General features: G+C 35.6%; 1 protein-coding gene across 9 annotated transcripts in view; it reads left to right on the top strand.

The window, feature by feature from the left end:
• CLIP1 (CAP-Gly domain containing linker protein 1) overlaps positions 1 to 12,598 on the top strand; it is a 145,181-nt gene that overhangs the window by 123,383 nt on the left and 9,200 nt on the right. For all 9 annotated transcript variants that reach the window (XM_078154275.1, XM_078154272.1, XM_078154270.1 and 6 more), the window contains one exon: positions 7,844 to 7,896. In XM_078154275.1, the coding sequence (XP_078010401.1) occupies positions 7,844 to 7,896 (53 nt within the window). The remainder of the gene's footprint in view (positions 1 to 7,843; positions 7,897 to 12,598) is intronic.

Genomic DNA, 12,598 nt, shown 5'->3' on the forward strand with positions numbered 1-12,598 from the left:
CGTTCTCAAGCATATTCAAGAATTAAGTTTGGGACTTAGACGCAGAATAGTTTTTGAGTTGCTGCAGGTCTCTTTGCAGACTCCATTTTCCTATTCCGTATGTTCTGAAAGTTCTTTTTTATATCCACTTACAACTTGCCAAACAAACTATCCATAGTTCACTCAGGTCCTCTAACTTTTGAGGAAATCAGAAGGAAGTTTATTTTGGATACTGGTGTTGTCCATCGCAGAGGTTGCTGCTGATCCTATTGCATAACACTTCCACCGTCAGAAACGTTTAAGAGTCTCTTCCCACTATTCCCCAGCAGACCGTGAGAAATGGGAATGAAGAATGTGCTAGTAAGCCACAATGGTGTCTCCATCGACAACTTTACCCACAAATTTTACAGCATGTAACATATGCACCAGTTTTTAGAAAAACTCTTCATCATGCATTGCTTCCTCAGCCACAGTGCCGTCCGCTTCGAGTTATGCCATCCCTCGTCCTGCTGTTGAATAGAGAAGACTGCGTGCATAATATATTTGTAACAAACTATCACCAAGGAGTGTTTATTCCAGATGTTCTGAAGTAAAAATCCATGACAACTAAGCTGCCTTCTTAGTTTTTAGCAAGTTCTTTGCCATAACATTGTATTCACTCTTTCTTTTCCCTTTACATTCTACTTCCTCCATCTAAAGATTGGGTTGAAAGAAATTATGTAGTCTGTTTTTGTGTGGGAAGTGAGACTAGAATACTTAGACACAGTGGATGTGCTGTATGCTATCAGAATATAACAGCTATTTTTTACTTCAAAAAACTTTCTTAAAGATGTGATTGAAAATCCAAAATGCAACCTCAGTGGTTGGGTTTTTTGGTCTTTTTTTTGGGTGGGGAATCAGGGTTGGGGATTTGGGTCAAGGATGAAGGTGAAGTATGTGAGGTTTACTCAGCCATCTCATTGGATAAAAATATATGTTCCCTGCTTTCTTAAGTTCCCCTTTAGTACTGACTTCCTATTAATTCAGTCCCACTGGGAGGGTATTACTTTGCCAGTGGTCAATCTCCTATGTCATATGACTATAAGTATTATCTTTTTATCCGTGATTGTTCTTTCTGTCCTCAATACATTTTAAGCCCAGTAAAGCATCACTAATTCAAGCTAATAGAAATGATTAACAATTGCTAGAAATTCTTAATTAATATCATTAAACAAAAGCATTCTTATGACTTTTGAACATTTATGGTACTGCATTGTAAGCTAATATATAGGAGGAGGCCTGCTGTTGTTCAGTTGTTTCAATCATGTATAATCCTTCAGAGGGAAAACAAATGGGTCTTTAAGGAAATAAAGCATTTTCACACATTCTTGATGAAAAGACCAAAACTGAATATAAAATTTGACATTCAAACACAGGACTCAATAGAAGCAAAAAAAGGTAAGCATGAATGAGAAATTGTAAGGGACTAAACATATTTAAACTGTTTACGTTTTTATATGGGGAGATGATACATGTTACACGTCAGAATTTTATCATCACTGGGGGTCTTTGAGGGAATCTAATCAAGTTGATGGTCAGGGTGTGTTTCTGTTATGTTTAGATAATTTCAAAAGAATAATGGAAGGGTAGGGAAGAGAAATATGCTGGGAGAGGAGCAAGGAAGAGGAAAAATGGGGAAAATTATTTCACATAAATGGGATACGCAAAGGAGAGTTTCTACAATGCAGGGGGAAGTGGGAGGCAACAGGTAACATTTGAACCTTGTTCTTATGTGAATTGGTTCAAGGAAGGAAGAATATATATACACACATAATCGGATACAAAAATTCATCTTATCCAACTGGGAAGTAGGAAGGAAAAGAGATTAAAAAGAAGGGGCAGGGAAATAAGAGAGAGCGTAGATTAAGGGAGGCAGCAGTCATAAAGCAAAACAGACTTATAGAGGAGACAGGGTGAAAAAGAAGGATAAGGATAAGAGAATAGGAAAGAGGGAAATACAGTTCTGACTGTGAATGTGAATGGAATGAACTCACCCATAAAATGGAAGAGGATAGAATGAACTAGAAACCAGAATCCTACAAAATGTTGTTAATAAGATAATGTACTTGAAACAGATACACATAGAGTTAAAATAAGGGGCTGGAACAGAATTTATTATGCTTCAGCTGAAGTAAAAAAGGTAAGGAAGGCAACCATGATCCCAAAGTAAAAGCAAAAATTGACCCCCCAAAAAGAGATAATTAGAAAAACTACATTTGCTAAAAGAGGCCACGATGAATTGATAATAATAAAGAACATGTGCAACAAATGGCATAGCATCTAAATTCTTAAAGAAAAAGTTAAACACAGGAAGAAACAGTAAAACTACATAGTGCAGGCCCTCAATTTACTCCTCTCAGACCTAGAAATAAATGTAATCATAAAATGAACAAGAAAAGTTAGGAGAAAAGTGGAATTTTTGAAAACTTGGATTTACTATAAAGACCTCTGGAAAATTTCAAATGGAAATAGAAAGCAATATAATTATACTTATTTCTCAGCTGTGTATGACACTGTCACAAAAATTAAGCATATATTTCGGCATAAAACCTTGACAAACCAATGCAGAAAAGCAGACGTATTAAAATAAATCGTTTTCTGACAACAATGAAACAAAAATTACAACATAGATTAAAAATTATTTGGAAACTAAATAACTTAATCCAGAGAATAAGCAAGTCAAAGAATTGGTCACAGAAATGATCCATAATTTCATTAAAGATGATGACAACAGTGACACAATAGATCAGAATTTGTGGGATGTAGTCAGAGCAATACTTAGGGGAAAATTTATGTCTCTAAACACTTAGATCAGTAAAAGAGAAAGAGCAAATCAGCAAATTGGGCATACAACTAAAATTTAAGCCTAGAAAACCAATGAATTTCAAATCCCCAATTGAACACAAGAATAGAGAAATAAAAAAAAATAAAAATACATAAATAAATAAAAATAGAGAAATAAAACAGAGATTAAAAAGTGAAAGTAAAAAAATTAAGCTAATAAAATTAAGAGCTATTTTTAAAAACCCAATAAAATAGATAAACCATTGGCTGATTTGATTTTTTGAAAAAGCAAGGAAGCAAACCAAATTGTCAGTTATCAGAAATGAAAAAGGTGAATTTCACAACCAATGAAGATAAAATAAAAGCAATTAGAAGCTCTTTTGCCCAACTATATGCCAGTAAAATGGACAATCTGAATGAAATGAATGGATATTTACAAAAACAAAATTGCCCAGACTAACAGAACAGGAAATAGCATGCATAAATAACTATCTTAGAAAAAGGAATTGAACAAGCTGTAAATGAAGCTTGCAAGACAAAACCGTCAAGAACTGAAAGGATTTATAAGTCAATTCTACCAAACATTTAAAGAGCATTTCATTCCAATACTACACAAAGTGTTGGTGTGTGTGGGTGTGTGTGTGTGTATGTATATATATGAGAGAGAGGAGGATTCTGGGAAGATGGTAGAGGTCAGATTTAAATAATTGGAGAAATATTAATTGTTCGTGTGTAGACAAAGCCAATATAATAAAAATGACAATTTTTCCTGACTAATCTATTCAATGCCATGTCAATTAAACTACTAAAAAATTTCACTGAGTTAGAAAAAAATAATAAAATTCATTTGGAAGAACAAGAGGTTAAGAATTTCAAGGAAACTAATGAAAAAAATGTAAAGGAAGGAGGTTCAGGAGTATTAGACCTCAAATTATAAAAGGCAAAGGCAGTAAAATTTAAAACTATTTAGTAATCGTTAAGAAATGGAAAAATAGATCAGTGGACTAAAGTATACATATGATACACAGTGGCAAAAGATTGTGGTAGTCTTGTCTTTGACAGATATCAAGATTTAAGTTTTAGGGATAAGTTTTGGTTAAGAAAATTATTGGGAAAGCTGGAAAACAGTGTGGCAGTAATTGAGCATAGAACAGTGTCTTAAATCATATGCTAAGAGAAGGTCAAAATGGATACATGACCTAGATATGAAGGGAAATACAAGAAAATTAGAAGAAAATGGAACATATTATCTATCAGGCTCGTGAATAAGAGAACAATTTATGAACAAACAAAAGAGAACATTGTGTGAGGTGTACAACGGAAAACTTTGAATGTATTAAATTTGAAAGTTTTTGTACAAATAAAACCAGTATAGCCAAGATTAGAAGGAAAGCAGAAAACTAAAGGGGAAAATTTCATAGGTAGTCTCTCAGACAAAGTTCTTATTTCTCAAAATGTAAAGAAATTGTCAGATTTATGACTCATTCCCCAGTGGTCAAAGGATATGAATAGACAATTTTTCGATGAAGAAATCAAAACTACATGTAGTCATATGAAAAATGCTCTAAATCATTATTGATTAGAGAAATGCAAACGAAAACATCTTTGAGATACCATCAAACACCTATCAGATCGGTTACAATGATAGATGTCCTTCAGATTGTGGAGTGGCTGAACAAGTTGTGGCATATGACTGTGTTGGAATACTGCTGAGCTACAAGAAATGATGAGCTGGCTGAGTTTAGAAAAACATGGAAAGACCTGCGTGAAAAAATGAAGTGAAATGAGCAGTACCAAGAGAACAGTATACATAGTAATGGAAATACTGTCCTAAGAACAACTTTGAATGACTGATTCATCTTGATTATCATAAATACTCAAACCACTACAAAGGACCTATGAAGGAAGATGCTTTCCCCCTCCAGAGAAAGAAATGAATGATAAATAGAAGTTTGTATAGTATGGTTTTGTATCTTTGTGTGTGTGTGTGTGTGTGTGTGTGTGTGTGTGTGTGTGTTCATGTTTAATTGTAGCCTTCTTCAGGGTGAGGTGGGGTGGAAGAGAAAAATAATAAGTGCACAGCAGAGAACAGAAGAAAACTTAGAAGGAAGCATAGAAGAGCTACATAGCTTTGAAAACTATTTATTACATAGGTTTTCAAAAAAAGTAAATAATCTGAAATTGAAATTCATGGTTTTGTGTTGAATTCTCTCTCTGTGTTCTGCTGTGCATGTGGAAATTTTTTTTTCCTCTTTTTGTATTTAAGAATGAATTTTAAAAATTTTATTAAAAAAAGATATGTAAAGAGGGACTCTTACCAAAGTCCTTCTATGAAACAAATATGTTCTTAATACCTAAATCAAGGATGGTCAAAATAGACCAATTTCCCTAACAAATACTGATGCAAAATTTTTAAATAAAATACTAGAAATGAGATTACAGCAATATATCACAAAGATTATACACTGTCAGGAGGTATACCAGGAATGCATGTCTGGTTCAATATTAGGAAAACTATAAGCGTAATTTACCATATTAACAAAAACAACAAAAATCATGTGATTATTTCAGTAGTTGGAGAAAAATTTCTCCTGTTCCTATTAAAAATACTAGAAAGCACAAGAATAAATGGAGCTTTCCTTAAGATGATAATCAGTGTCTACTTAAAAGCAAGAGCAAGAATTATCTGCAGTCATGATATTAGCTGCAGTCACGATAAACTAAAAGCCTTTCCAGTAAGATTAGGGGTGAAGCAATGATGTTTGTTATCACCTTTACTGTTTATTTATCATAATGGAAATGTTAGCTGTAGCAGTAAGATAAGAAAAAGAAAGTGAAGGAGAAGCGTAGGCAGTGAGGAAACAAAATTGTCACTTTTTGTGGAGAAGATTATGGTTTCTTAGAGAACTCTAGAGAGTCAACTAATCAAAACAATTAACAACCTCATCCAAGTTGCCAGGATATAAAATAAATCCGTACAAATCATGAGCATTTCTGTGTATTACCAACAAAATCCAGCAGGAAGACATAGAGAAATTCCATTTAAAATAACTACAGGGGCAGCCAGGTGGCACAGTGGATAGAGCTCCAGCCTTGGAGTCAGGAGGACCTGAGTTCAAATCCGGCCTCAGACACTTGACATGTACTAGCTGTGTGACCCTGGGCAAGTCATTTAACCCTAATTGCTTCACCAAAAAGCAAAAAAACAAAATTAAAATAGCTGCAGATGATAATGTAAAATACTTGGGAATTATACCTGCCAAGACACACAGGCACTATATGAATACAGTTACAAAACACTTCACACAAATAAAGACATGTCAAATTAATTGCTCATAGGTAGGCTGAGCTAACATAATAAAAATGACAGTACTACTTAATTAATTTGCTTATTCAGTACCACACCAAACTACCAAAGAATTTCTTACGATGTTAGGAAAAATAATAACAGTTCATCTGGAGGCACAAAATGGCAAGAATATGAAGGGAATTAATGAAGGAAAAAAATGGGAAGGGAGGAGGCCTAGTAGTACCAGATCTCAAACTGTACTAGAGGGCTTTTGGGTACTATGTAAGGGATAGAGAGGTTGAGCAATGAAATAGGTCAAGAATGTGATATTTACAGAAATACATTTACAGAAGTAAACATGCACAGTAACTAAGAGATTTCAGCTATTGAGGCAAGACCTTACTATTCAACAAAAACTGGAAAACTGGAAGGTGGTCTGGCAGAAAGTAGGTATGGATCAACATCGCACAGCATTTACCAAGATGAGCACAAAATAGGCACATGACTTAGTGGGCAGAAAGAATGGTATAAGCATTAGTGGAATATAGAAGAAATTACCTGTGAGATTAGTGGATAGGGACGCTTTTCGTCATTAAACAAAAGAGATAGAAAGGTTCACAGGACATGAAATGAATAATTTTGTTGCATCAAACCAAAGTTTTTGCCCAGATAAAACCAATTCACTTAAAATTAGAAGAGAAGTAGGAAAAGAGGGAAATATCTTTGCAGCCAGTTTTCTCTGATGAAGATCTCATTTCTAAAATATAGGTAACTACACCAAATTTATAAAAAACTAAGAAGGCAAGAATGATATGATGAGAAAAGGTATATTTTATCTGCTCTCATACCGCATATATTTCTGTGTTGGTGAATGCACTTTATATACATATGCCCGGGCAACATGATGAAGTTATGGTAAGGCATGTATGGGACTGAAATTTGGTTAAGCTTAACATTGTAACTGAAATTCTAGAAAACACTTTTTCAACTATCAATAGCAGCTAGTAGCCTAAAAATTCAAAAGTGTTTGAAGAGTCCTTATTCTTTATATTGAAAACTTTCACTCATTTAGAGAAATTCAAAGCCTCACATTTTATTTGTTTTTGCATTATTTCTGGACTTTTGGTAGAAGTCTTTGTAAGAAACCTTTTTTAAAATTCTTCTGTTTGCTATTTAATGCTTGTAAATTCAGATTGGCATGTGTGAAATTGTTGGTGGTAAAGCCACAGATAAACCTTTCTTCAATGTATAAAATCAATTCAGTTTAACTCAACAAATATTTATTAAATACCTACTGTTTGGAGAGCATCATGCTGGGCCCTTGTCCTTTCGTCCTGGAGTTTATAGTCTAGTACTTAGATAAGACACATGCAAACTTCAGTTCCCTCATTTTAGAGTTATGGCAAGTGAGGCCCAGAAAGGTAAATGACTAATGTCATGCAGGTGGTGGACCTGAGACGAGACCCCTCGGCCTCTTCACTGAGCCCAGGGCTCGTGAAGAGTGAGTTATAAAGGCTCTGGGCACTTAATAAAGCAATCAGCATTGTCACTTGGCTCTATTTTAGGGACCGACCAGATTTATGTTTTAGTCACCCCAGTTTTTTCAGAGAAAACTGGTTGCTTTTGTCCCTTTATTGGCAGATACCAGTGGAGGCTGTGGATGTGCCATATGGGATAAATAATTGATCTTCTTTGAAACTGCTTATCATGAAAATTAACCTTTCTATGGTTTTTCTTTCATTTACTTTTTAGCTGGAGGGCGAGAGATCTGTACTCAATAACCAGCTGTTAGAGATGAAAAAGAGGTAAGGGTTTTTTAAAAGAGATTTTTCAACATGGTCATTATTGTCAGCATCGGGACTTGCTTTAAAAGTCATAACAAAGGAAAATTTCTTAGGCCCAGAAGTTTGGTAGTTTGGCATTCCTAACTAATACAGTGAAAAGAAAATTAAATGCAAACATTGTCACTTGGATGAGCGTTCAGACTTGAGAGAACAGCAAAAATGTTAAGGCATAGTCAGTTGTGTTTATCAGTATAGTTGTACTTTGCAAGTTCTCTTCTGTAGAGTGCAGGTCCTGTTAGATGCGTGAAGCACCAGAAGCTTGTGCAAAACATATTGAACGGGTAAAAAAGTGGCATGTTCAGTTATAGTCATTGAAATAATTTTTAAGGTTCTAATTCATTTTCTTTAAAAGAGCTTTAAAATTGTTATGTTTTCATAAGAAGAGTTTAACAGTGGCAACCCGGGGCTGTTGTAAACGTTATTTTGAGTAGCAGTGACCTCTGGCCCCTGGTAATCCGGGTCCCTCCGAAGCTTGATGCTTGTGCATCCCAATGGAATCACTGTCTGCTCCTCTGGAATGGGCAGCTTGTTTCCATCCAGAAGAACTTTGCGCTCAGTACTACATGTCAGACAAGTTTGAGCTCTGCGTATGCCCGGGGAAGCACAACCTTAGCCTGCAGTTTGCAGTCAGAATGCTGAATGAGAACTGTTGTCTAACTAATGGCACTAGATTTATGTCTATTTTTAAAAGGTGCTTCCTGGGAGAGAGCAGCTTAACCATGGGATAATCCTCCATGCTTTTAAAAAAGTTTTGGCCTTTTATTGCCAGAGCAGATTAAATTTTCCACTAGCATCACCATCTCCTCCCCCCCCCCCATAAGGCTACCTCTTGTGAGCATGACATCTTGCCAAGGCCTTGCTGTGCTTTATTCAGGGAGTGTTTCAGCTCTGTAAATTGTATTGTAAATTATATTAGGTCAGTTCGAAAGAGTTTAAACACAGAGTAGAAATTTGGGTCCTAAATGCAGCAGGCTCAGACATGGGCTTTTCAAGGGGAGTGCCACTGGGTTGACTTAATGAACCAGTAGTGAACTGTCCAGAGGAGCTGACTTGTAGCAGGCCATACATTTTTGGAAATAAAAGCAAAGCCTTAGAGAAAAATTAATGAGGACCCAAATTCCTCTCTCCTAAAAAGCTCTTCAAGTAAACTCTCAGGAGGCTGTGAAAAGATGAACAGTTCTTGTTCTTTTACAGTTTTTTGCAAGTGAATATATAATGTGCTGACAATTTTCAACAGTCTTTGGGTTTTTTTAAAAAAATAGATTGATTCAACATTTTTTTCTCCACGTAACTTTTATTTAAGACTAACTTTAGGAGTCACTCTATCATTTATCAGCCCTTATTTGCTTGACAAAATGAAACTATATAAAGATGTTTCTGTAATTTATGTATTTCACAATGAGATTATTCAGTCGATTAAATATGCTCATGTCATATAAAAATACCAGATTTGGGGACCTATGAACTTATCTCTATCTTACTTTTCCCCATCTATACTGCCAATTTAAGCTCTTGGCATATTTAGGAAAATAGAGCAACAAAAACACATTTTTTCTCCCAGGAATGGGTAATTTCTAATGTTGAGATGCTCTGAAAGTCAATTCCAGGTGTTAGAATTATATTTTTTTAAACCTTCCTAGAATTTTTTTTTTTGGGAACTCTCAGTACAAATTTATTTTGACTAATTAATTGTGCTTCTAAATGTCAGCTTGCAGTCAGTGCTATAAGTGAATTATCTTCAGCTCTACATATGTAACTGCAAAATAAACTCAATTTGTAAGAGATTCTTTGATAGCAAACTTGTATTAAAAAAACCAAACGACTAAAAAGATCTTAAATCATCCTTTTGCACATAACTTAAGAGAATATCTATGCCTTCAATGGAAAGATTCCAAGCACTAGAGTTCAAAATCTCTAAAAATTGAGCCCTGGAGTGACTTGGGAAGGTTACTTACCTCTTTGGGCCTCAGTTTCCCTAATTATAGACAGTCTGTGAGGTCTTTTTCAGTTCTAAATATGTGATCTTACCTAGTTAATAGTTCAAGAAACAGAACACCTACTAAACAACTGAATTTCAAAAGTGGTTGCAGTAAAAATGCAAACAAGTTTAATCTGGGATAACCTGAAAAAATTGCTTTGGACCAGTGGTCATTATGTTGAAAATCAATTTGAATGCTACTTTCAACTCTAAATAAACTATAAGAAAAAGCATTTTGAAGAAATCCTGAAAGCTATTATTCATATTCAAAATCAGCTGTTTTGGGGCAACTATGTGGTACAGTGAACTACAGCACTGGCCCTGGAGTCAGGAGAACCCAAGTTCAAATCTGGTCTCAGACACTTACTAGCTGTGTGACCCTGGGCAAGTCACTTAACCCTAATTGCTGCCCCCCCCAAAAAAATCAGCTGGTTTAAAGTGAAGAAAGTTATTAGAAATCATACATCTTAGTTGTTAAATTATGCACAAATGTAATTTGAGGCATGCTCATCAGTCACCCCTCTTCACAGTGCTTCATACTTTAGTCATTAGGGTAGGGAAACGTGTTAATATTAATAAGAAGAGTGTCCATCTGTGTTGGTAATGTTTTTTCTGCCCTGTGCACACTGAATAGCAATCAGTGTGAGGTGAGAGCATATTTAAAAACCTGCTCATTTTATTAGGTGAAAGTGTTTAAAAATGGGGCAGGTGCATTCCAAGCAGTTTCCAAGGTATCTGGTGAAAAAATACAATAAGCCTATTACCAGTACAACCATTTAAATTCCATATGAGAATGTGATTTCAACACCTCGTACACATGTTAGCAGGACTTTGGCAACAGGAGAGCCTCTTTGAGAGCCCCAGGGCTTTGCGAATAAGTTTACTTCCCTAGCTTCTCTGGGCTTCATTCATGTTGCTGAGGAAGAAACTTCAAGGCCGGAAACCCAGAAAAAAAGCTGCTTTTTCCCTCTCCAGTGATTCTTCCTGGAGCAGATATTTCCATGGAAAATGATAGTTGTTCGATGCTATTATTTCCAAACTAAAAAGGCGGGGGGGTTGTATGTTTCTTCAGCTCATTAGACTCATTGTGGATTGCTAACTGTCTTACTGTCTTTGGGCTTGCGCAACTTCTCAATGCTCATTTCACTCCTCTCTTTTCCCTTTCCTACTCTTGCTTCCTTTGCTATATCTGTGTGTCTTTAATGGTAAGACTAAAGAAAGTCTATCCACGTTATAATAAATAATTTTTATATTTTTTTAGTAAAAAATTGTTGTATATATTTTTGGCTGCCTTTGTCCCTCAGTGTCTTGCTTTTGTTTTGTAAAATACTCTTTGCAGTATTTATATATTTATATATATACATATATATATACATACACACACACATATATATATATTTACTTTTTATTTGTATGATAAAGAATTTCAGTGCAAATTTAGTTTTCCTTACTGTATTTTGCATTTCTCTTCATGTCTCTAACACGTGGTTCTCGTTATCTTGCATTTTTAAAGCTTGCCCAGTAACACTTTAAGGTATTTGCTTCATTACTGGAATTTATTTCTGTCGCGGCAGTAAGAAAAGAATCTGGGCACTGGGTTCCCCTTTAACACAATAAATCGCTGCCCTGCTCAATAGTTGCTCAACCTGTATCTGATTAAAAAACGACAGGGGAGCCATTTTAACCCAAGTAATTATCATGCTGTTAGTTGTAGATTTATTCAGTGCTGGCTGTGCTATCAATGTTAGTAGCTCTCAGGTTGGATGTGGGACTTAGGCTTGGTCCTAAAAACAATCTGCTTGTTGGAGTTACCAGTCAGGATCTGGCACAAGAAAGAGCTATCATGCAAAGTTATGTATTTCAGGGCAGCTGAAACATAGACTTTTTCTTTCTTGGCAGAGGGAGAACCATTTGTCTTTTCTGTTAGACCATGAGCCATAGGGCTAGTAGCATTTTATCATCTGACCTTGGAGAAATGCTTATCCTTTCCAGCTTTGGATTGGATGGCTTCTGAGGTCTCCTCTCCAGCTCTAGAGCTTTGGTCTCTTGAGCAAGTAGTGATCATAGCAGAATTTATCATTCTGTCAATACCCTTCACAACAAAGTGCTGCTCCACAGCTCCCTCTAGAGGTTGTGTCCTGCCAGCTGGCCGGGAGAGTCTCCTGTCTCGGGAGCATTCTTAACCATTCATTCATTTCTTCTCCTTTCCTCCACCCGCAAGATGGACATCCTGTAAGATCTTGATAACTTTTCACCTTAATTTTAGGAGACTCCGGCTGTTCTGTGGCCGTATTCTCAGGAGAAACAGTTAAAAGTATGTTTTTCATTAGGTAGGTGAAATAGAGATAAATTAATCTCTCGAGGCAGTTTTGATAGTATAAGCTATTACATAAATTTCCTAGAAAAGTCCCTTGCAGGAGAATCACCAGATTTGGACACAGGCATGATTTCCTTCTTTCTAAATCTTTTGACTAATAGCCATTTATTACTTGACATCAGGTTCCAACACCTTTACTTCAAATCATTTTACATAAGATGAAAGTAAGTCTACATCTTCAGTAGAAACCCTACTTTCTCATTCCGTTATTCATTTGACAATACTGTTGTCTGCCCTTCTTCAATGCAGATGTAAGAAATCATGGAATATCCAAGGCAGGAAACTTTTATAAAACCCAGATTCTTTTC

Source organism: Phascolarctos cinereus, unplaced genomic scaffold, assembly GCF_003287225.1.
Source record: "Phascolarctos cinereus isolate Bilbo 61053 unplaced genomic scaffold, phaCin_HiC Scaffold_4;HRSCAF=312, whole genome shotgun sequence".
Lineage (NCBI taxonomy): Eukaryota > Metazoa > Chordata > Mammalia > Diprotodontia > Phascolarctidae > Phascolarctos > Phascolarctos cinereus.